The sequence below is a fragment of the Molossus molossus genome, unplaced genomic scaffold, assembly GCF_014108415.1.
Source record: "Molossus molossus isolate mMolMol1 unplaced genomic scaffold, mMolMol1.p scaffold_m16_p_19, whole genome shotgun sequence".
NCBI classification, from domain to species: Eukaryota; Metazoa; Chordata; class Mammalia; order Chiroptera; family Molossidae; genus Molossus; species Molossus molossus.
In genome coordinates, this window is record NW_023425354.1 from 16098820 (window position 1) to 16125441 (window position 26622).

Below are 26622 nucleotides of genomic sequence, written 5' to 3' on the forward strand. Positions count from 1 at the left end.
GCTCTTGTGATTTTAAGTCTTATTTTGAATACAGTAAACATTTAATTAAATAATTATTTAGAAATAATTTAAAACTTTTTGAAGAGTTTGCAAGTACAGTGCAAAGACTCCCTCATCCAGATTCCCAAACTGTTAACATTTGCTTCATCACCTTCTCTATATGTATACATTCATTATCATTGGTCTTCTGAAGTATTGAGAGCAAGCTGCAGGCATGAGGCCCCATCACCTGTAAGTACTCAGTGTACTTTCCAAAATTAAGAGCACCTTCCTATATAACTACCATTTAATCCTCCAAGTCAGGAAATCAACATTATATAACACTAACCATCCAATTCACATCCCCTGTTTAGATTTTTTGCTTTCTATATGTTAAGTGAAGTAGCATGCTTTTTTGCCTCAAAAGGTAAGTAGGCTTACCGGATAGCTGGGGCAAGTTGTATCAGTAATTAAATTTTTAAAACCCAATTAATATTACTTTAAACCTACCTTTATTTTTTTCCTATAGTTTACAATTTTTTGTTTATTTTCAGTTGATCCTCAGTCTGCCCAGAAGTGGGTCAAATTTTCTTCAGTATCTGATGGCTTCAACTCGGACAGTACTAGCCACCATGGTGGGAAAATACCCAGAAAATTAGCTAATCATGTGGTGGATAGAGTTTGGCAAGAATGCAATATGAACAGAGCACAGAACAAGTATGTATTTTCACTTTCAAGTTTAAAAATTGTATGTTGGTAGTATTTGTAGATAGTATAAACAGTTGTATGACTGTTACTTAATTCAAAAAATTAATTTTTTAAAATTCAATTTTAATGCTTAATTCCGGGTAACAGAAAATGTTATGAATTTTGAACAGTTTTTAAAATTTCACATCTTAGGAGGAAGTATTCAGCTTCATCAGGTGGTCTGTGTGAAGAAGAGACAGCTGATAAAGTGGCATCCTGGGATTTTGTTGAAGCCACACAAAGAACAAATTGCTGCTGTTCAAGGTACTTTTTTTTTTTTTTAGTCAGTGGATATGTATATACATATATGTGAGTGTGGTAGTTTCTTATGCTGTTGAATACATATGCCCCATTTTGTTTGAGGAAGCTTACATAAACATAGTATGTTAGCATATTTTCAAAAGAAAAAATTTTTTTTTTATCCTCACCCTAGGACATTCTTCCGTTTTTTTGTTCAGATAGAGTGGGAGGGAGAGAGAGAGAAACATCGACGTGAAAGGGACACATCGAGTGGCTGCCACCTGCACGACTAACCAGGGCTGGGGACAAACTGCAACCGAGGTGCGCGCCCTTAGCGGGAACCTAACCCAGGTCTCTCTGGACCACAGGCCGACACTCTAACTGCTGAGCCAAACCGGCCAGGGCTCAAAAGAAAAAATTTGAGGAAAAAAGTTCAATAATTTGGAGACGATTATGGAAATACATACAAATGTATGCCTTAAGTTCTTACACAGTTACCAGTGCTGGACTGTGAAAGCTTGGTTTCACAGCCAAATAAGAGAGAATTTTATACTTAGTATAGTATATGTAGTATCTATAAGGTAAAACACACACACATCTCTTGGGAAGTGTTCATAGGTGGCATTGTGCCTGAAAAATTTCTCCCAAGGGTTCTCATAAAAATGATGATATATACTAGATAAAAATTTCCACAGTCTGGCCCAGGCTGGTTTGGCTCAGCGGTTGGAGCGTTGGCCTGCGGACCAGAGAGTTCTGGGTTTGGTTCCCGCTAGGGGCACATACCAAAAAAAAAAAAGTAAAAAAAAATTTCCACAGTCTGTTTTATAGTAAATACAGTATAGGGTTTGTGCAGCAGTTTCTTATAACATCTTTTTGGGCAAGCTGTAGGTGAAATGTTAAAATAAGATTAATAAAGTATGATTGAGCATGGGACCAAAACTCTACTGTAAAAATACAAGCTTTGTAATAGACTGTATTGGTTGAAAGATTGGTAGAAGAATGTATAAACTTGGAATTCTTTAGTCAATTGTATTTATTTTACATATTGGGGCCTTTGATGAAATTAGATTATTAGAGGCATTAAGATTATATTGCCTAGCTCTGGCCATTGTGGCTCAGTAGTTGGTTGAGCATTGTCCCATGCACCGAAAGGTCACTAGTTTGATTCCCAGTTGGGGCACATATCCATGTTGTGGGTTCCATCCCTGGTTGTTGTGCTTATGGGAGGCAACTGATGCATGTCTCTCTCTCTCTCTCTTCCTCTCTCTCAAAAAGCAATTTAAAAAAAATATTATATTGCCTAGAGTTTATTTTATACTACAGATTAAAGGTAGATCATATGCTTTTGCAATCAAGTAAACAAATAATGATATTAACATCCCTAATCGGGACTTGTGAACAAATAGTTGTCTACTCCTTTTTGTCATGGATGTGAGCCAAAGGAATGGAGTGCCTTGCCTGCAGGTTAGAGCCAAGATTTTTTTTTTTTTTTTTTTTTTTATCCTCACCCGAGGACATTTTTCCATTTTTTTGTTCAGGTAGAGTAAGAGGGAGAGAGAGGAACAGAGAGAGAGAGAGAAACATCGACGTGAAAGGAAGACATCGAGTGGCTGCCACCCGCACGACCGACCAAGGCCGGGGACAAACTGCAACTGAGGTACGCGCCCTTAGCGGGAACCGAACCTGGGTCTCTCTGGACCACAGGCCGACACTCTAACCGCTGAGCCAAACCGGCCAGGGCAAGATTTTTCTTACAGTACCTCTGTTTGATTGAATACAGTGAACAGACTCTCAAGTATTCTGGTATGTTTTTGCATAGATTAAATATTCTTACATAGATTATTTGGATTAGAGACTGTAAAACTTTTTAAAGTCTAGCAGCTTTGTTGAAAACTTGTCTCTGTTGTTGATAAGAGATTGGAATAAAAATATGGATACATTAGCTCCTGTTTAAGAGAGTTAAAAACCACACCCACCTAGGAAAACAAGCAAACCTAGTCTGAAATGCAAGGCTCCATGACATTATTTGAGAACAGGGGTCAGTGAACAATGATCCATTGGCAAAATTTGGCTCACTGGCTGTTTGGTATGGCCTGTGAGCTGAAAATGATTTTTACGTTTTTAAATAGTTGAATAGTCCAGCCGGTGTGGCTCAGTGGTTGAGCGTTGACCCATGCACCAGGAGGTCGCTGGTTTGATTCCTGGTCAGGACACATGGTCAGGACACATGCCCAGGTTGTGGGCCTGATCCCCATTGGGGGGCATGCAGGAGGCGACCAATATATGTTTTCTCTCATCAATGTTTCTTTCTCTCCCTCTCATTTCCTCTCTCTCTAAAATCAATAAAGGAACGCCCTGGCCGGTTTGGCTCAGCGGTTAGAGCGTCGGCCTGCGGTCCGGAGAGACCCGGGTTCGGTTCCCGCTAAGGGCACGTACTTCGGTTGCAGTTTGTCCCCGGCCCTGGTTGGTCGTGCGGGTGGCAGCCACTCGATGTGTCCCTTCACGTTGATGTTTCTCTCTCTCTCTCCCTTCCTCTCTCTCCCTCCCTCTCTATCTGTACAAAAAATGGAAAAATATCCTCGGGTGAGGATAAAAAAAAAATAAAAATAAATAAAAAAATAAAATCAATAAAGGAAAAGAATATTTAAAAAAAAATTCATCTGTTTTAAAAATAGTTGAATAAAATTTGAAGGAGACTATTTTGTGACATGAAAATTATGGGAAGTTCAAATTTTAGTGTTCATAAATAAGGATTATTAGAACAGAGAGCCTCATCTGTTCATTTACATATTAACTGACTGCTTTCACAGAGTTGAGTAATTGCAACATAGACTACATGGCCCCCTGAGCCTAAAATATTTACCATCTGGTCCTTTACAGAATAAGTTTGTTCACCCCTGGTCAAAGACTAATAGAATACTTAAATGAAATTAGGCTTTTGTTGTCTTATATGTATTGGCATTTTTATCAAGTAGCTCTTTTTTAGTTTCTAACCTAGACTTGTACTTTATTATTTTTTTTGAAAGATGTGGGTTTTAAGTAAATTTATCTGAAATAGTTTTAGTGGAAGACATTCAAAATGCATGTTGGTAATCATAAGTTTAAGTTTAAATTCTTGGTCTCTAAGCTGAACCTTTTAAGTAATTTATTTTTTCAAATCCTCACCTGAGGATATTTTTTCATTTATCTTCAGATAGAGTGGGAGGGAGGGAGTGAGGAAAGAAGGGAGGAATGGAGGGGAGGAGGAGAAAGAAAGAGAGAAAGAGGGACACATCAATTGGTCACCTCTTGCATGACTCTGACCAGGGCTGGGGACTAAACCAAAACCAAGGTACGTGCCCTTGACTGGAAATGAACCCGCAATTCATTGGTTCTCAGGCTGACGCTCTAACCATTGAGCAAAACTGTCCAGGGCAAGATACAGTTGACAACATTGTGTAAGTTTAATGATGATTTGATTAAGCTCACTTGTTTTCTGGATTTGGCTAATGGGAGGCACTAACAGAGTTTGATGGATGAGAGGAGGAAAGAAACCAGGGTCTTTCCCCTACCTCTTTTTTGAGCCAACTCCAACAGCAGCTCTGTGTCCCATTAAAAACAGCCTCTTCTTCCATGGTCCTAGTTACCACTAAGCAGGTCCCACTGTGGTTCTAGTACCATCCTAAACTGTGATATTGTGACAATGCTTTATCTTTCACTCCTAGAAGTCACAGAAGCTCCCTGTTGTTACTAATCTCTAGGTTGCCTCACTTTCCTCTATTTTATTTTGGTAACTAATTCTTTATAGTAAATTTCTCTCTCTGAAAGACAGGACTGGACCCTGATTGATATATTGGCTTCTCTTGGAAATTGATTTGAAGAAAAAAATAATTGCATAGTTATAAAAGCAATTTGTATGAGTATATATGATTTTAAGGAATTTAAATTATACAAATAAAGCTGAAGTTCCCCTGATCCTACTCTATCTCTTTCCAAATCCTGTTGCCTCTTTCTAGAGATGACTATTTGCCAATTAGGTATTATCCTTCCATATTTTTTTTCTGTAATTGTGTGTGTAAGTGTTTTTTCACCCAACACAAATATAATGCTTATGTATTGCATCTTATTTTTTTCCCACTTACTTAATGTGCCTTAGCTCTTTCCATTCTAGTTACTTGTGTATCTGCCTTATTGTTTTAACCTGTTAACCGGGGAATTCCCTTTTTAATTATGCAGCATATAACAGGCGGGAACTCGTGTAAATATGTCCCGCTCGGTTAACAGGTTAAAAAACTTTTTGGTATTCCACTGAATGAAAGTAGCATAGTGTATTTAATTATTTGGTGTTTGGACAGTAAACAATTATTTATTGTTTCCAAAGGCTTTTTGTTTGTGTTTACTTAAAAATTTATTTTATTTTATTTTTTTATTTAGAGAGAGAAGAAGGGAGAGGGAGAGAGAGATGGAAACATTGATGAGAGAGAATGGTCGATAGGCTGCCTCCTGCATGCGGAGTTGGCCCACAACCTGGGCATGTGCCCTGACCAGGAATCAAACCAGTGACATCTTGGTACATGGGTTGATGCTCAACCACTGAGCCACACTGGTTGGGCTGTTTGTGTTTACTTTAAAAAGATATATAGTTCTGTGACTATCAGTTACTTATTGAATTTGTTTTTGAACACTTACTTTGATAGAAGATATCCTAGGCTCAGAAGATACTAGTGAACAATATTTTTGCTATTATGAAGCCTACACTGTAATGGGAATGGGGCAGATAATTTGTTTTAAAAATAATTCTTAATTTTTATAAATTTTGAGTGATGAGTGCTAGGAAGGAAATAAAACTAGGTGGGGGATGTGATAGAGAGTGGTGGGTAAGGGGGCTATTTAAACTTCTTGTGACTTCAAAAATCTTTTTTTTTTTTTTAAATTTTTTTTTCCTTTATTGATTTTAGAGAGAGAGGAAGTGAAAGGGAGAGAGAGATAGAAACATTGATGAGAGAGAAAATCAATGGGCTGCCTCCCGCATGCCCCCCACTGGGGGTTGGGCCCACAATCTGGGCATGTGTGCCGGCAGGGAATTGAACCAGCAACCTCTTGATGCATGGGTCGATGCTCAACTACTGAGCCACACCAGCTGGATGTGACTTCAAAAATATTTTAACAATTTTATTGCATATAGGAGTGTTGGTTTTTCTTGTGCTTTTATTCTTCTGAGAGCTTTTCTTAAAATTTTTTTTTTTTTTTTTGCCATTGCAGAAAGTGGAAAGGGTGAAATTGTTTTAATTGGCATTTTCCCGTTATTAGTGACATTTAATATTGCACATTTATTGATATTAGGGCTTTGGTCTGGTGGAATGTTCATAAGGAAATTAACACTTTGAAGGCTATATTAATAGAAAGCAAGACAATAAACTTCAAGTATTAACACTAAATAAAAATACAGGGACTTCATCAGTAGGAAAAAGAATTTAAGGGAATTAATGTGTAGCCTGAAATAATAGTTTCTTACTCTTATAGAAGGGCAATTGAATATGTGACTGTTACTTCTCATATCCCTTATATACTTGGAATATAACCAAATAGTTCACTTTAGATTATTGGAGATCCTGTCTCTGCTTAGTGCCTTGCATAACTTCACCAATTCCTAAGCTTTTGATCTCAGAACTTATTTATACTCTTAAAAATTACTGAAGACTCCAAAGTGCTTTTATTTGAGTTATATTTATTTTAGAGGAATGTTAAAGTACTATCTAATTTATTAAAAATAACAATAGCCCTGCCTTGGCCGGTTTGGCTCAGCAGTTAGAGTGTTGGCCTGTGGACTGGAGAGTACTGGCTTTGGTTCCCACTAAGGGAACCTTGTTTGCAGTTTGTCCCCAGCCGCGATTGGGGTTGTGTGGGTGGCAGCCACTTAATGTGTCTCTCTCTCTTCCTCCTGCTCTATCTGAAGATGAGTGCAGAAGTGTCCTTGGGTGAGGAAATAAATAAATAATAAATAAACAATAGCCCTGGACGGGTGGTTTCGTTGGTTGGAGCATTGTCCTGTACACCTAAAGGTGTGGATTCAATTCCTGGTCAGGGCACATACCTAGGTTGCAGGTTTGATCCCTAGTTGGCGTGGGTATGGGAGGCAGCAAATTGATGTTTCTTTCTCACATCGATGTTTCTCTCTCTCTCCCTCCTCTCCCTCCTCATTTTTCCATCTCTCCTTCTCAATCTTCCACCCCCTTCTTCTCTCTCTAAAATCAATAAACATATCTTCTGATAAGGATAAAATCAATCGATCAAATCAAATAAAAAAAATAACAATAAACCCAGTACATACTAACATGAATAAAATAAAATACTTTTTTTTTTATCCTCACTTGAGGACTTTTTTTTTTTTGCATTTATTTTCAGATAGAGTGGGAGGGAGGGAGAGAGAGAGAGAGAGAGAGAAACATCGACTGGTCGCCACCCATACGACCCCAGCCGGGGCTGGGGTCAAACTGCATCCGAGGTATGTGCCCTTACAGAAACCGAACCCAGGACCCTCTGGTCTGCAAGCTGACACTAACTGCTGAGCCAGAGTGGCCAGGGCAATAAAATTATTTTTATAGAAATTAACTGTATTTTCCAAAATAACTGCAAAAATAAAAATTGAGGCGGGCATTGTTTTTTAGTTTTACAAATCTCTTTAATGTTGAGCTTAGTAGAAAGTAGCTGGACTCTCATCTGCAATCTTTTATTGTATATTGTCTTGGTTGAAGTGTGTGAGGAAAATTCAGCTTCACATAACTATGCAACTAGATAAGGAAGAGTATTTTAGTAGCTTTTTCAGATAATTGTAGAAATTTTTTGATGCCCCGTCAAAATTTGAAAAGTTGTTTCTCAAAGGCTAAGTCTCAATGTGGAGTCTAAAGCCATATTAATGAAATTCTATACTTCACTAGTAACTGAGTGAATCTTTTACTTATGTGTGATTTTGTAACATTATGCATTGATCATATGGAAAATACCAGCTCACTGAGTTATGCAGATCTTCTGAATGTTGGCACATTTTGTTAACATAGTATCAAAAATTGCATTTATTAATATTACCAGCGATCTTATGAGAAAAGTATTTGAAAGCTGTCAAGCTCACTGTGACAAATACAATTTTCTAAATTCTAAATCCTCCAAATTTTCAGTTTTGCTTAAAAGCTCAAATTTTATCATTTGTTCATCCTTAACATGACAAACTCATTTTGTTCACTGAAAACCAAATAATTATTTATGTCTGCCAAATAGCCAAATCTGGATAACCATGGTTTATTTGTCAACCATTTAAAAAACAAAAACGATGTTCCATGAAAAAAGTGGCTGATTCAGCTTGTAACTCACTTATACAAGTGCTTTTCCTTAAAGCAGCCATTGTATTTTGATGTGCGGCAGAGATGCCTATGTATACTTCTTTATGTAGAATATAAAAAACTGTATACAAGGATCGAGATTTAATAAAAATCAATCATTTTTAATGTCTTCATGAAGGACAATTTTAAGTAAAACAGGCAGTGAAAAAAAATCAGTGTGTGGTGGTAAACAAAACAATGACTACTACTACTACTAGTTAGTACCACTGCCTTGCTTCATGTTTGGTGGCAGCAGTTTTATTGTGCATTGCTTTTCTACAATCATTGTAAATATCAACATAATGAAAAAGGCAAATAATATCTTTTTTTTGTTGTTTTTTTTTGTTTTTTGTTTTTTATCCTCACCCGAGGATATTTTTCTATTTTTTGTACAGATAGAGTGGGAGGGAGAGAGAGTAAGGAGAGAGAGAGAGAAACATCGACGTGAAGGGACACATCGAGTGGCTGCCACCCGCACGACCAACCAGGGCCGGGGACAAACTGCAACCGAAGTATGTGCCCTTAGCGGGAACCGAACCCGGGTCTCTCCGGACCGCAGGCCGACGCTCTAACCGCTGAGCCAAACTGGCCAGAGCGCAAATAATATCTTGATACTTGAAAAATGACTGAACCCTGTAGAATTTTTGAAAGAGTCCATGGGCCACATACTTTGTGAACTTTTATAGTAGACACTAAAATATTTGAATAATTGATAAATGATATTCTTACCTGTTTTCTGTTTTTTTTTTTTTCCCTTTGTTTTTCTTCCCTTGCCTGCTGCTAATAACTTACTGTCTTTCTTTTTTTCCTTTCTTCTGCAGTTAGAAGTTAGATATTCTATTTTAATTCTGTTAATTGAATTAAACATTTACTGTTTTCTTTTCTTAAAGCCTAAAGTTAATCAATGTTTCTATGAAACTAGCAAGGATCTTGGAACACTTTAACCTTGCTCTCGTTATTTTCTATGTCATTTTCTTTTTTTTTAGTGTTTTAGTTCTACCTTGTTCCATCCTGAAAAATTTCAAATATGCACACAAAAGTAAGCAAATGGGATAGTGAACTCTTGTATATCAACCATTCATATTTACTTGCTGTATTTGCTTCATCTAGTCCCCTTCTCTTACTGAAGATTTAAAAAGTTTTAATTATATTTTATTAAACTTGATTTATCTAAAATGATTATTTTGACATATAGTCAACATAGAACATTAATGAGATATTTGGCTTTTTTTTTTATAACATGTCTTCGAAACTTGTATATATTTTACACTTACAGCACATCTCAATTTGGACTAATCACATTTTGTGTGCCTAGTAGCCACATGTGACTTGTGGATACTATTGTTGGACAGAACAGCTTTAGAAATAGGATTAGAAATAGGACTAATGACTGGAAGGTATAGAAAAGGCAAGTTTCTATTAAAAGTAAATTATTTTATAACAATGGGAGCTATTTGACAATGGGATGCATTTTCTTATAAGGTAATGTGGTCCTCATCACTGCAAGTATCAAAGAGAGGTGGTCAGAAGGGATTATTCCTACATTGAATAGGACTTGCTAGTTGTTCTTTTTTTGTTTGTTTGTTTTGTTAACCCTCACCTGAGGATATTTTTCCATTGATTTATAGATAGAGTGGAAGGGGTGGTGGTAAGGGATAGATAGAGATAGAGATAGAGAGAAAAACATCCATGTGAGGGACACATTGACCGGTTGCATGACCCTGACTGGGCCAGGGATGGAACCTGCAACCCAGGTACATGCCCTTGACAGGGAGTTTAACCCGTCACCTTTTGGTTCATGGGCTGATGCTCTGACTGCTGAGCCAAACCAGCCAGGGCCTGCTAGTTGTTTTTTAATGACCAGTTAATTCATTTATTAAAATTTTTTTAGAATACTACTTAAAAAATTTAAATAATGGCCCTGGCCGGTTTGGCTCAGCGGTTAGAGCGTCGGCCTGCGGTCTGGAGAGACCCGGGTTCGGTTCCCGCTAAGGGCACGTACCTCGGTTGCAGTTTGTCCCCGGCCCTGGTTGGTCGTGCGGGTGGCAGCCACTCTATGTGTTCCTTTTGCATCGATGTTTCTCTCTCTCTCTGTTCCTCTCTCTCCCTCCCACTCTACCTGAACAAAAAATGGAAAAATGTCCTCGGGTGAGGATAAAAAAAAAAAAAAAAAAAAAAAAATTTAAATAATGCATATGAATAACAAAAACTGTGTTTCTCCTCCTGTGTATGTATGTAGATCTGCCTACCTGCTTTCTTTCACACAAATGAAATTAGCTATGTATACTGTTTTGTAACTTTAAAAAATTTTTTTATTTATTGATTTTATTTTTTAAATATTTTTTTTCTTTATTGATTTTTTTTTAAAGTGAGAGGAAAGGAGAGAGATAGAAGCATCGATGTGAGAGAACATCGATTGGTTGCCTCCTGCATGCCCCTCAGTTGGAATTTGGCCCATAACCTGGGCATGTGCCCTGACCAGGAATTGAACTTGTGACCTCTTGGTGCATGGGTCAATGCTCAGCCACTGAGCCACACCGGCTGGGCTTATTTATTGACTTTAGAGAGAAGGAGGAAAGGGGAAGAAGGGAGGGAGTGGGGAGAGAGAGATAACTATTTGTTGTTCCACTTGTTCTTTTTTTCAGTCTTCATCTGAGGATATTTTTCCATTTATCTTCAGATAGAGTGGGAGGGGGAGGGTGTGAGAGAGACACATTGATTGGTTACCTCCTGCACCACTCTCAACTCTGGTTCTCGCGCCAACGCTCTAACCGCTGGGCCAAATGAGCCAGGGCTGTTGTTCCACTTATTTATGAATTCATCAGTTGATTCTCATGTGTGCCCTTTTCAGGGTTCGAACTCACAACCTTGGTGTGTTGGAACGATGCTCTAACCAACTGAACTACCAAGCCAGGGCCTGTGACTTGCTTTTCTTGATAAACAGTTAACCCTGGGTATCTTTCCATGTTAGCACATATATAGATGCACTTACTTTTTTCTTTTAAGTTCATAGTACTCTCCATAATATGATGGAGATACAGTACTTTATTTGGCCAGTACTTTAGACTGCACTCTTGCTGAAGATTTTAGAAGCAAATCTTAAATGTCATTTCATTTCTACTTTTGAAAATGTTAACATTTTCTCATATAATTATAATTCCATTATAACACCTAACAAAAAGGACACTATTTTCTTGGCATGATATGATACTCTCTACAAATTTGTCTCAGAAATGTCTTAATTGGTTTGTTTGACTAGGGTCCAAATGAGGAGTATACATTTGATTGTATACATCTTCTAGGTCTCTCTTGTAATTTCCTACCCCCTTTTTATGATGTTGACTTGGTTGGAGAAATTAGGTCAGTTGTCCTGTAGACTGTCTCACATTCTGGATTTCTTAATTTGTCATGTATTTTTAACTTGTTCTTTTAATGCCATTTAATTTATTTTATCTCTTGCATTTCTGTAAATGGAAGAAGGTAGCTCTAGAGCTGTGTTGTTCAATGTTAGTAGCTATATTATTAGTAACCACTAGTGGCTATTTAAATTTAAAATAATTAGATTTACAAAATGAGCCCTGGCCTGTTTGGCTCAGTGGTTAGAGCGGCGGCCTCTGGTCCCTAGAGACCCGGGTTTGGTTCCTGCTAAGGGCGTGTGCCTCGGTTGCAGTTTGTCCCCAGCTCTGGTTGGTCGTGCGGGTGGGAGCCACTCGATGTGTCCCTTTCATGTCGATGTTTCTCTCTCTCTCTCTCTTCCTCTCTCTCCCTCCCACTCTATCTGAACAGAAAATGGAAAAAAATGTCCTCCAGTGAGGATTAAAAAAAAGAAAGAAAGAAAGAAACATTTAGTTACTCAGTTGCCCAGCCACATTTCAAGTCATCAGTAGCCACATACAGAACATTTCCATTATCACAAAATTCTGCTAGACAATGCTGATCCTAGAGGCTTGATTAGATTTAGGTTTTGTTATTTTTATGAGAATACTTAATAGGTAGTGTTTTGGTGGTTTGTATTGTGTCACATCAGAAGAGACACATGTCTGGTTGTCGCACTTTGAATATTAAAATTGAAAAGGTAATGATCAGCCTGACATCTCATTGTAAGTTTCTGATCATGTGTACTATGAATAAAGATATTTTTCTTCTTCCTTTGACATCTCTAATCTCTTTTTCTTGACCTATTTGTGTTAGCTAAAACTTTCAGTAAATTTGTTGAATAGAAATGTTAAAGAGTTAAAACTCTTGCCCTGGCCAGGTGGCTCAGTTGGAGCATCGTCCTGTAACCAAAAGGTTGCAGGTTCGATACACTGTCAGGGTGTGTATGGGAGATGCAACCAATTGATATTTTTCTTTCTCCCTTCCTCTCTCTAAAATCAATAAACATGCGATGGGTGAGGATAAAAAAGTTAATATTCTTGCTTTGTTCCCAGTCTTAGGGAGAAATTATTTAGCCTTCCATCATCAAGTATGATGTTGTAGTTTTTTGATGTTCTTGATTAGATGAAGTTCTATTCCTTGCTTACTGGAATCTTTTTTGTGAATAGGCGTTGAATTTTGTAATGTTTTTCTATATTTATTGAGATAATTATATGGTTTTCTCTTTTATTCTGCTAATGTGATGAATAATATTTATTTTTATCTCTTGAATGTTATACCTTACATTCTAGGACATCCCATTTGGTCATATTTGGTCATATTTATATATTACTGGAATCCTAGTATTTTATTAATGATTAATATCTGTGTTCTTGAGGGATGTTCTGTGATTTCCTGTTTTTATAATGTCTTTGATTTTGGTGTCAGGGTGATGGTGGATTGATTTCTCCTGTGATCTTTTCTTTTTTTTAAATCCTCAACCGAGGATAATTTTCTGTTTCTCTTCAGATAGAGTGGGAGGGAGGGCAAGAGAGAGAGAGAGAGAGAGAGAGAGAGAGAGAGAGAAACATCCATGTGAGAGGAACATGTTGACTGGTTGCCTCCCGCACGACCCCGTCAAGGGCCGAGGATGTACTGCAGCCAAGGTATGTGCCTTTGACCGGAATTGAACCTGTGACTCCTTGGTCCACGGGCCAATACCCTAACTGCTGAGACAAATTGGCCAGGGCTCTCCTGTGATCTTTTGACATAACCACACTTTTTTAAAATAACTTTTCAGCCCTCTTGCCCCTTGCACAATAAGATGTCCTGTGTTCTGTACAAAAGGGTGTCTCAGTATGTTCCATTAATAGATATGGCTCTTCAAAAAAGTGCCTGCCACGGCTTTTGTTAAATCCTCACCTGAGGATTTTTTTTATTGATTTTTTTTTAGATAGTAGTGGGAGGGAGGGAGGAAGGGAGAGAGACAGAGAGAAAAAGAGAGAGAGAGAGAAAGAGAGAGAGAGAGAGACATCGAAGTGAGAGACATATTGATTGGTTGCCTCCCACATCACCCTGACCAGGGCTGGGGATCGAACCCGCATCCAAGGTATATGCCCTTGACTGGAATCGAACCTGCAGCTCTTTGGTCCTTGGGCCAACGCTCTATCTAACAGCTGAGCCAAAGCAGCAGTGCCTGCCATTGCTTTTTAATCACTCCTTCTGGCTATCTGTGAAATAACAAAACCGTTAATAAAATGAATTTTAAAAGAAAACTGAAAAGACCTAATGAATACTGTATTTTAAACTCTGTTTCTCCACATTTTTTCTAGTCTTTTCATTAAAAAAGTATTTTTATATATATCAATATCAGTTGAGTTTGAAAATCTAAAAGTGCACAGTATTTTTACTACACTGAAAGAAATATTTAACTGTGAACAAAATTATTAGACTTTTAGATGTATAGTTTTAAGTTCTTCAGTTTAGAATTGCTTCATATTATGAGGAAAAATTTCTTTTAGGAATTTTATTTTTCCAGTGAGCTGATTCTTTCTGTAGTGGTAAGCTTTGGGAGAAGGAAGGTAGGTAGAGTGGAGCCCATCAATCAGTCAATTGCAGCACTATGCAGACTGTTGTAATTTCAGTTCAGTAGAATAGGTTTTCTAGCTAGTTGCTGTAGAATTGTAGATGATGACTGGGTTTAACTAAGCCATTGATTTATAAGTACTAACTGAAATATCAGGTACATTCATAAATGAATACATTTCAGGACTTTTTATACTTTATATCTTAAAATAAGTAGAATCCTATCTCTGTATTTGTTCAGATACTAAGATACTTAAATTATATAAAGCAAACCATCTTTGGCTATCTGATCACATATCTATTAAATGAGCATGAAAGAATTGGCTTTTATAACTCTGCATGCTCTTTGTTTTAGGTCACTGAACAAAGTATTTTTTCTATGTAAAAAACATATCTGAAGTGTCTAGTGTTGTTGATTTGTTATACTGTGATACTATAAATATTAACCTTTTTTTTTTTTCAGGCACAAAAATCTTAAACCAAGAAATCCTGGACAGCAAGGACAGGCATTATCTTTAAGTCAGCAACAACAAGTACTTCCTAAGCACAAGACCAATGAAAAGCAGGAAAAGAGTGAAAAACCACAGAAACGCCCCCTGACTCCTTTTCATCATCGTGTATCTATTAGTGATGATGTTGTCATGGACCCAGATTCAGCCAGCCAAAGACTTGTGATATCTGCTCCAGACAGTCAAGTGAGATTTTCAAACATCCGAACTAATGATGTAGCAAAGACTCCTCAGATACATGGCACTGAAATGGCAACTTCACCTCAACCACCCCCACTTAGTCCTCACCCATGTGATGTGGTTGATGAAGGAGTGACTAAAACACCTTCAACTCCTCAGAGTCAGCATTTCTATCAAATGCCAACACCGGATCCCTTGGTTCCTTCTAAACCAATGGAAGATAGGATAGACAGTTTATCCCAGTCTTTCCCAGCTCAATTCCAAGAAGCTGTAGAACCTACAATATATGTTGGTACAGCAGTAAACTTGGAAGAAGATGAAGCTAATGTAGCCTGGAAGTATTACAAGGTCCCAAAGAAAAAAGATGTAGAGTTTTTACCACCTCAACTTCCAAGTGATAAATTCAAGGATGATCCAGTTGGACCTTTTGGACAGGAAAGTGTAACATCAGTTACAGAGTATGTATTTTTTTAATAGTCACTATTACAATCTAAGGGTGGAAAAATGATGTAAGTTCTTAATACTAGGACTCCAGAATGGTTTCAGGGTAGGATTTTCATTAATAAATCCTTTGAGTATTATTTTTACTGTGTTCTTTCCTCAGGGAACAACTTTATTATGAAATACTTTAGTCAGTAAAAAGTGGAGAAAAATATTAACATTTATCCATCAACCAACTTAAAGATTTAAGTTGGTCGATCAACCAACCTAAGGATTTTATGTATAATTAGAACTCCTATGTACTGTTTTTCTTCCTCCATTCTTCCTTCCACTGTCCTTAATTTGGTAGTTATCATTTCTGTACATGTTTTTATATTTGTAGCTATACTTAATTCATTTTAATTGCTCTGCAGTATTATTTCGTTTTGAATATACCATCTACTCTCTTGAAGATGGTCATATTAGTTATTTTCAATTTTTCACAATTGCAAAGGATGTGGTAGTGAACTTTTTGTATACATTTCCTTGTACACTTGTGTAAGAATTTCTCTAGGGAATACATTTTAAAGTGAAATTGCTGGGCCATGGAGTATTTCCATATTAGAGAGTTGTTGCCAAGTTGCTTCTTCAGTTATACCAGTTTACACCTTCATCAACCAGCAGAATATGACATTGGCTATTGCTGTACATTTTCTGCCATATTTGGTATTATGAGACTTTTAATTTGGCTAATCGTATTCAGTATGGCATCTTATTGTCATGATACGTGTTTTCTAGACTTCTAGTGAGGTTAAGCATTACTTAAAATGTATATTGGACATTTAGGTTTCCTCTTCTGTGAATTACCCATATTGCATCTCATTGTTTTTAGTCCATCCCCCCCACCCCCCGATTTATTTTTTGCATATTCTGGCTATTAATCTCATATTAACTGTATGTACTACAGCTGTCTTCCTTCATTCTATGGTTTGCCATCTTTGTCCACTTTGTATCTGGCATACCTTGGGCAGAACTAGGCTTTTTTTTAGGTCTCTCTTTACTTTTTATAGTTGTTCTGATTACACTGGTCTGTCCCATAAGTCTTTTGCAGTTTTATCTGTAGATTTTTCTAAAAGGTTAAAATCAACCCACAAAACATTGTCATTAATTGTTTATCAATACAAGGCCAAGTAGTGTGCAAAGATTACATTTCCTTCTGTATAAGTCCGTTGTCAATAAAAGATTTTAAGGTCTTCTATTGAGTTTAGAATTTGGAAATTGCACAAGAATATGTTAAGGTATGGTGATCTTTTGTTTAGTCCTTTATACTGGGCAGTTGAAGAGGGTTAGTTCGATTTGAAGTGTTTTTGTCTTGCTGGGGAGGTCTCTTTTTCATGGATAATATCTCAGTTCCCCCCCTACACACACTTTCTGTGGAACTTCTATAATTCAGATGTTGAACAACTTTTACTTTTTCTCTCATTTTCTATCTTTTTTTTCTCTATATTTTGAGGGTATTTCTCAACTTTCTTCTAGACCTTTCTTGACGTTTTAATATTTAGTTTTTCATATTTTTCTCCTGAACTTTTTTACCTTTTTGTTAATAGCATCTTCTTCTTGCTTAATATCCTGAGATTTTTTTTTTTCCCCATTAGAATTATTTGCCTTATGTTGGTCTTTTTCTTTACCATTGCTGCCATATTTCTTACGGTTATTGTTTCCTCACATTTTATTTTATTTTTAATTCTCACTTGAGGACATCTTTGTATTTATCTTCAGATTGAGCAGGAGGGAGAGAGGGAAGAAGAGAGAGAAACATTGATGTGAGAGAGATACATTGAGTGGTTGCCACCCACAAGACCTCAATCGGGACTGGGGACAAACTGCAACCGAGGTATGTGCCCTTAGCGGGAACTGAACCCAAGACTCTCCGATCTGTGGGCCGACACTCTAACTGCTGAGCCAAAATGACCAGGGCTGTTTTCTTCACATTTTAGAATGAGGGCATAGAGATGCTTATCGGAAATTTTGTGTATATGTACAGAGACTTGTTAATTGGCAGGCCTTCCTTATCCATTCAATACATAGTTTAGTGTATCAGTTCCAGGTACTTTGCTTTATGATAATGGAGTAGAGAATATTTTGGAGGGAAAGCTTTGTACCTACAATTTCAGAATGAAGAGGATGTTAGATCTTGGGTCTTCATCAGTGTATTCATTTTTCTTATAAGAGGAACCTTTCCTGTTCTTCCATTTTCAGCTTTTTTTGTTGTTAATCCTCACCCAAGGACATTTTCCATTCGTTTTTAGATAGAGGGGGAAGGAGGTAGGGAGGGAGGGGGGGGGGGAGAGAGAGAAGCATCGATATGAGAGAGACACACCAATTGGTTGCCTCCCACAGGACCCTGACCAGGGCCAGGGTTGGAACCTGCAACCCATGTACATGCCCTTGTCCAGGAAGTGAACCTGAGACCCTTTGATCCTCAGGCCTATGCTCAAACCGCTGAGCTAAACCGGCTAGGGCCTTTATCAGCTCTTATTTTTAATTTTTGTCTAGAAATATAAGTCCAGATTTTCTCTGGTTTTCTAAGCAGTTGGGCTGTCCTGTTGTTTATGTAGTTTTCCTATAGCCCCCTCTTGTACATTCTAGGCCATGAACTTTCTCTGCCGTGTTATTGATTTTGAGCTTCCCTGAGACTAAGTAAATGGCTGGTCCATGTATATATAGCCTCTTTCTCATTTATCCCTACTGTTAGAAATTTAGTTTTTATTTTTATTTATTTATTTTTTGTTAATCCTCACCCGAGGTTATTTTTTCATTGATTTTTAGATAGAGTGGAAGGGAGGGAGAGAGAGGGGAAAAAAGAGAGAAACACCAATGTGAGAGAGACACATATATTGGTTGCCTCTCACACAATCTTGACCTGGGCTGAGGAACAAACCCTCAACCCTTCAGTCCGTGGGCCGATGCTCTAACCACTGAGAAAAACTGCCCAGGACTAGAGATTTACTTTTTTTCATCCTCACCCGAGGACACTTTTGCATTTATCTTCAGATATCGTGAAGAGAGAGAGAAACATCGATGTGAGAGAGACACATAGAGTGGTTGCCACCCACATGACCCCAACTGGGGCAGGGGACAAACTGCAACCGAGGTGCGTGCCCTTAATGGGAACCGATGCCGGAACTCTCCAGTCCATGAGCCAATGCTCTAACCGCTGAGCCAAACCGGCCAGGGCAAGATTTACTTTTTAAAAAAATTCCTTGATGATTATATTAGTAGACAAATCTGTGTCCTTTGCCTAGCAAAACTTTGTAGTTTTTTTGTTCTTTTTCTTTTTTTTTGTTCTCTTTGTATGTGTGTGTTTTTTTTCATCTAGCACTTTGAATCTTAAAAGTTTTTTAGTATGATTTTTTTTTTAATTAAAATTAATCTGGATTTGAAATTGAGGGACCTCAGGATACCCTTAGGGTCATGGAAGACAGCTAGCTTATTTAGTTTCAGTAGTTAGTGAATAGGTCTCATGAAAGCAAATCATGTCTTGGAAACAAGTCTGAAAAGTTCTTAAATTATCTGTGCTGGATGAAGATAAAATTCTAAGTTAGCCTCAACTCTTGCCGGAAACTACTGTTGATCTACTTATTAGTGTACTTCTCTACATTTATTTTCTACACAGCAGTCAGAATGATCATTGTAAGTTAAATATTATGTTACTGATTTGCTTAAAACCCTTCGATAGTTTCCTTTTATTCTTAAAATTAAATCCAAACTGTTTTCCCTTATTTGTAAGATTCTACATAGCCTCCTACTTAACTAGTTTTTCCTTTTTATTTACTACTCTTCTATTTGCTTTCTGATTTAGCCACAACAGCTTTCTTGCCATGCCCTTAAAAAGCCAAGCTCATTTCTCATGGCCTTTAGAATTGCATTACAGATGGGGGAGCAGCTTACCCTTTCTTATTCAATCCTGCTCAAACATTACCTTCTCAGGCAGTATTTCCCTGACCATTCTATCTAAACTATAACATACTCTTCTCACTCTCCAGATCACTGCCTATCCTGTACACTGCTTTCATTTTCTCTCTCTATATATCATTATCTGAAATTATATTATGCATTTTCTAATGGTCTTTTCCCTATTAGAATGTAAGCTCTATGAGGGCAAGGACTCTGTCTGGTTTATTGCTGTGTTCCTCTAGCATAAACAAACACACACATCCTAGAATAATCCTAGGCACATAGTAGACATTCAGCAAATGTTTGGATGAATGAAATGACAGTATGTATGGCTATCAATTACTTTATGATTTTAAAACTTGTTTTTTTATTTTTTTTTTATTTTAGGTTATATTTTATTATATAGTATATGTTAAAATCTAGTGACATGAGTATTTTCAGTTTTACTATTAAGAGTGAAGGCACATTATATTTATAAGATCCAAGAATTCTAGCCATAACTTTTAAGTGTATTGGCTGCTTGTGTTCATGAGCATCTGTAAGTGAAATGAAGGTCTCTGAGAAGTTAATACAGCCTAACCTTAGAATCTATTCTAAAATTATTTGATATTTTTATCACTGAATAAGAGTGAGAAGCATAATATAGAAAAGTAGCATGCAGAGTAGAATGGTGTAAATGAAGAAAATAACATGCTTCTATTTGTTCCTAGTCACCATTTTTTCTGCCTCATAAAAAAAGAAAAGACTGAATAAAAGGGTTTTTTAAATTTTATGTCTCATGTGAGTATTGTTTTGGTTATACTACTAAAATGTGTTTTATGTCACAGTTCACTTTTAGATATAATCCTTGTTTTTGTATTGTAGTAGCCAATTAGAATATAGTAAATATCACAAGAAATCAACCATCAGAAGCTTAGCTGCCATATGCACTTAGAAGTATTTATGGAATACAATGTTCCATACTTAAAAGGTTAGAAGTTTTTTTTAAAAATTGAAACATTTATTTATGTTTTACTGATTTTTAGAGAGAGATGAGGGAAGGGAGGGGCAGAGAGAGAGAAACACTGAATTGTTGTTTCACGTACTTACACCGTCATTGGTTGATTTTTGTATGTACCCTGACTGGGGATCAAACCTGCAACCTTGGTGTATTGGGACGACGCTCTAACCAACTGAGCTACTTGGCCAGGCCAGAAGCTTTTTGATTTTATGTTTTAATTATCTGAATCTGTCCTTTTCTTAGAGTTATTCTATGGAAGTAGTTCTCAGTTGGGACAATTTCTTATCCCTACCCACTCACATCCCAGGTGACATTTGGCAATGTCTGGAGACATTTTTGGTTGTCACATCTGTTGGGGTGTGCTACTACCATCTGGTAGTTCGAGGCCAGGGATGTTGCTAAGCATTCTATAGTATATAGGACAACCCCCCCCAACAAAAAATTATCTAACCCAAATGTTAATAGTATTGAGGTGCTTTAATATCATGAATAACTTATAAAGAAATTTGAACTCTAGAATAAGTTACTAAATTAGGTAGGCTAAACATGTTTATTATTTAGTTTCACAATTTCACTAGGGAGAATCCCCCATACTATTTTGGTCCATCTCCTCCCCACAAACCACAGTATATCTGACATGGTCTTCAGTGTTTGTATTATGTTAAAACAAAAGAGTTTCCCCCCATAGTTAAAATATCTTTTTGGGCCCCGGCTGGTGTGGCTCAGTTGGTCGAGCATCGTCCTATGCGCACTGAAAGGTTGCCGGTTTGATTCCTAGTCAGGGCACATGCCCCGGTTGTGGGCTCCATTCCCAGTAAGGGGCTTGCAGGAGGCAGCCGATCAATGTTTCTTTCTCATCGATGTTTCTCCCTTCCTCTGTCTCTCAAATCAATTAAAAATAAATAAATATATAATTAATTAAAAATAAAAGTATCTTGTTTGAATAATTTAGTAATTCAGGTACCTGCTAATATATTACTTGAGATAGGATTTTATGAGGATCAGTGATCTCCCTATAGATACAGCAAAGTCAGTTGACAAAATTGGATGATGTTCTTTGTCATTAAAATCTATAAATTATGATTATGCTCTTGATGGCATTTAAACAATTTTAAATTCTCTATAGAAGCATTCTGTAGATGTAATATGATCAAACACTTTTCTAGTCATAGAGTAATCCATTCAGAAGCCTAGTTTGTTTTATATAAATAAATTTTGGATTCATGTTGCCCATTTGTACATTTCTATTATCTTTTTTCAAAGTTTAAATTTTGAAAGTGTATTTAAGTGTATAGCAGTTAATTTTAATGAAGTTAGAGGGCTGTTGCAACTCCTACATTTTTCTTTTTGTTAGGAAGATTATCTTTTAAATTTATATTCCTCAAAGGTATATTTCATCAGTTTTGAAAAACTGAAGTTTCTCTAATATGCAAGATGTTGTAAGGCACTGTTGGGGTATGTAAATTTAGTCCTGGTCCTAAATGAAATTGCAATCTAATGGAAAATAACATTAAATTTTTTGATAGAGATTTAGCCCTGGCCAGTTTGGCTCAGTGGTTAGAGCGTAGGCCTGTGGTCCAGAGATATATATAAAATACAATAGTGATGCAGAGTCAGAGTGGGAGTAATTTAATTCCATTTATAGAGATTCAGAAGCATTATGCGATATGGTATGGATAGACTATAGGGTGTTACTTTGAGTAGTTTGGTGTGTCATGATGAAAAATGAGACCTGGAAAGTTGAGTAGAGCTATGAGGTGGGGTGGCAAAATATTGTTTATAAACTTATATATTATCCTTAATTTGATAGGGGCACTGTTGCAAGTTCTTTGAGACAAATGAAATAACAGGGTTTTGGACAATAAGGATTTTAGAAATATTAACCAAGTAATATTATTGAAAGATTGTTTAAAATGAAGGGATATGTATGTATGAAAGGAGATCAGTTTTGACATCTAATTGAATAGCTCAGAAATAAGATAATACAGGACCTTCACTAGGAAATTAGAGATAGTAGGGATGTATCGAATTTATAGATGTTGTGAAGTAGACCAAAGAATTTTACAGCTAGTAGAAGAACAGATTTGAAGGCTTCTCTACTAGCCATTTATCCACTTTTAGACCAAATCTTAAACTTAATTTTTATGATTTTTTTAAAACTAGAAGTATCTTTAAGTAACTATTGATATACCTTATGAAAGTAAGGTCTTTTAAAATAAGGAATGTCTGGCTAAATAATGATGACATATTCACTTAAAAAAACAAAGGAAATATGTATAGGCTAATAAGGGAAGATCTTTGGTTAGATTATAAATTTTAGGAATAAGGTCTATTAGTATATGTGTACATATATGATAGTATATGCATAATCCCCTCCCATCTTAACTAGGTAATATGAACAGTTATTCCATTGTTATTTGAAGGAGGAATTGGAAAATTTATACAGTTCAACTATGCCTTTGTGTACTATATGACTTTTAACTATGTGCATATAATGGATATACATTGTAAAACTGTTCATTCATTTTGAGGTATCTGCTTAGATAGATTTCATCAGGCAGTTGTGATCATGTGTCTGAAGCTTAAAAGAGGAAACTATTAACCCAGTTAGAGTAGATATAGAATGCAAAGAGGGGCAAGAATGCATCAGTAGAAATTTAAAAAATAGTTTCTTTATCATAGTTGACTTTACAGGTGTATACCTGTTGAGAAAATGATGGAGAAGAATTTTAGACTTTTGTTTTATTTATGTTAAGTGAAAACTCAATTTTCATGTGGTATAACTAAATGAAGTTTTTCATTGACTGTTTTTAAAAGGTGGCACTATTGCCCGGCCGGTGTGGCTCAGTGGTTGAGCATGGCCCCATGCACCAAGAGGTCGCCAGTTCTAGTTCCAGTCAGGGCACATTCCCAGGTTGTGGGCCCGAATCCCAATGAGGGGCATACAGGAGGCGGCCAATTGATGTTCTCTATCGTCAATGTTTCTATCTCTGCCTCTCCCATCCTCTTTCTCTAAAATCAATCAATAAAAAAAAATATAAAAAGTGGCACTATTATGGTAACAGGCGGATAGACGAAAGAAAGCAATACTCTTGATTTTTCTAATCCGTTTTCAAAGGTGATGGCTGCTCAACTAGTACCAGGTTACAGAATTCATCATTTCTAAGCACCTCCCTTATTCTTAGGCATCCATGAGCAGCAGTTAATGTCACATTTTTCAGTAGCTACTTAAAGCCAAAATTCCTTTTCTAATTTGTTAAAATTTAGTTGAATGAGAGAGAGATGGGGTAGAGCACAGATATACACATCTGTGGCAAATATTTTTATTTTCTTTTTGCTTCTAATTATTTTTAGTTTCTCTATTAGTTAATTATAGTGTTTATTCCAAAATAGTGGCTTAAGACTTAATAAGTTTTAAAGATAACACAATTTCTGCCAAGAAACATGTGGTTGTTTTTTTAAAAATTTATTTGTTCAAGGGTTTAGCGCTAGTTTTAGTAGAATTTGTGATGACTTAAAATAGTCTACTATTCTGATTCAGAGGGAAACCTTTCTAAACCCTGAGCAAAGGAAGAACTGTACGTGAGCATAGTTCTTACCGTATCTTGTTCGGTAGTAAGGCTACCTCAGGATATCTTAACCATAATGTTCATCAATAGAAGTAGCTGCTATGTTGTATTAGTGATATACTAGATTTGTATTATATGTATATAGTTATAGAATGCATTACTTGATTGCTAAAAATAGTTTCTAATTACTTTGTTTAATAGAAGTTGATGAAGAAATAAACTTGTTTTGACTTACTGTATTTTAAAATCTTTTATTATTTTTTTTAAAATTTTTTTCTTTGTTTATTTTTTAGAGAGAGAGGAAGGGAGAGGGAGGGAGATAGAAACATCAATGAGAGAGAACATCTATTGGCTGCCTCCTGCCTGCCCCTACTGGGGATTTGGCCCACAACCTGGGCCTGTGCCTTCACCAGGAATCGACATGCATGGGTCGACGTTCAACCACTGAGCCACACTGGCCAGGCTAAATCTTTTCTTTTAATTAAGACTTCCTAATTTGACTTCCTATTTTAATGCAATAAAGTTATAGTTTTAACTCAGTTTAAGGATTGATTCTGAATATTGGAGATGGTACTGGAAAAGGTACTACTGAAAAAAATAGAGGACTTTTGAGATTTATTATAAATTTATTTGTTCCTAAACATTTCCTCATATAGCTTATTTCCTCCTAGAATTGTCAGTCTTAAAATATTGTCATACCTGTCCAGAACAATTTTTATTGAATAAAGGCATAGAAACGTACACTGCTACAAGCCATGTTAAATTCTCTACAACTACATTTCAGGATCATATGTTACTGTTGTCATAGTAAAAGGAAGAAGATAAAATTAATGAATAATATAAAAGTAATTTCAGTTTGCTTTGGACTTTGCAAAGCTTCCTGTTCATGGCTGTAACTAATCCTCTTCCAGTTTGTCTGTATTTAGCTTTATATCTGATTGAAATTATCTTTGTAGTTTTATATTTGGCTATATGTGCAAGTTTCTTTTAGAAAAGGAGAGGTGGTGTTCCTGTTCACAAAAACATATGTAAACTATATAATTGGATAGTAATGAAATGATAACTTGATATTTTAATCTGGCATCTCTTAAAAATTACAATTTTTATATCTATTATCAGTTTGAAGTATAGAAGGATGTATAATGTAAATAATTTATATTTTTAAATTTATTGTGATTTGATACTCTTGATATTACTGACTACATTTAAATTATTTGCATATCCCAATGTCTGTGAGAACCATTCAATAAAATAAGAAAAAGTTGTCTTTAGGTATTGTATTTGGTTTTCTCATTTTTATTCTTAATAGAGCCCTGTGCAGTAGGATTGATCCTTTTAATGTTACTGCACACTAGTTGAACAACTACCTAAGTAAACAGTGTGGCAGTTTTTAATGCTTCTGCCAGAGGACAACTTAATATGAAAAACAGTGTTTTCACCTCTATATAGAATAGTAGTGTCTTTCAGGTTGGTGGTGGTGGTGGGGGATGTTCTTATACTTTTCCCGTATGAATAGTTATACGAATGTGCATACTTAAAATCTTTCCAGTCCTAACTCTGCCACTGTATGATCATAGCAAACCATTTCTTTCTATATAATTTCCACATCAAAGCCAGAGAGCAAACCCTCCATTTCCTATCATATGAGGTCGTTTTAACTATTATATAAGAAAATATATGCCAAAGTAGATGGAAATACTATCTTGAAAAGATTTATGTTAGTATCTCATAGCTCATGTATTTATTTAGCAAATATTTATTGAGCACCTATTATGTGCTTGGCACTGTTCTGTACATTTGGGATAATTCAGTGAACAAAGACAAGATCCCTGGCTTTTAGGGGCTTATATTCTAGTGGGAGTGACAGTCAACTATAAACATAAGTAAATTATATAGTATGTTAAAATATAAGTGCTATCTTTATTCATTTATACAACAGAACTATTCCAACAATTAATTGTAAAAGATCTCCCATGACAGTTGTGTTAGCACTGTGCTGCCATGGAAGAAAAATTTTATAGACTTGGGATTTGTAGTGGTAGGGGGAAATCTGGGGCATGTTGAGAATAACAATGACATATTTTCTAGACCTGCTTTCAAATATCATATGTCAGTTATTCTTGTGATGGCTCTGTTTCAGCCTTAGTTTATAGTACATAGAGGGTCTATAGTGCTGGACATTGGTGAATAGGTTAATAAAATGTGATTGCCCATATCATTCATAGAATTTGTAAGCTAGGAAGTACCTTTATTGCTCCCAAATCTTACCTTTCATAATTTTTTATCTTAATACTCAGGACAAATAAGCAGTGGCAGCAACATCACTTTCTAATGAATAAAGATGGTTTATTTTAAAATACAAAATACTGTGTTTTAGAATTTATAATGCAAACAACATAAACCTGTGTTGTTTCTAGAGTTCATGTATTTATTTAGCAAATATTTATTGAGTGCCTGTTATGTGCCAGGCACTGTTCTGTACATTTGGGATAATTCAGTGAACAAAGACAAGATCCCTGGCATTTAGGGGCTTATCTTCTAGTGGGAGTGACAGTCAACTGTAAACATAAGTAAATTATACAGTATGTTAAAAGATAAGTGCTGTGGAGGGAAAAATGAGCAGGGTAAGGGGAATCATTGTTGAGGCAGTTGGGCATATTGTAATTTTAAATAAGGTCTCAGAAAAGGTGATATTTTGACAAAGATTTGAAGGAAGTGAGGGAGTT

The 26622-nt window shown here is 36.3% G+C and overlaps 1 protein-coding gene across 6 annotated transcripts in view; it reads left to right on the forward strand.

The window, feature by feature from the left end:
- Nucleotides 1-26622, forward strand: part of MED13 (mediator complex subunit 13) — a 113125-nt gene that overhangs the window by 34571 nt on the left and 51932 nt on the right. For all 6 annotated transcript variants that reach the window (XM_036269169.1, XM_036269170.1, XM_036269171.1 and 3 more), the window contains 3 exons: nt 534-696; nt 880-990; nt 14725-15408. In XM_036269169.1, the coding sequence (XP_036125062.1) occupies nt 534-696; nt 880-990; nt 14725-15408 (958 nt within the window). The remainder of the gene's footprint in view (nt 1-533; nt 697-879; nt 991-14724; nt 15409-26622) is intronic.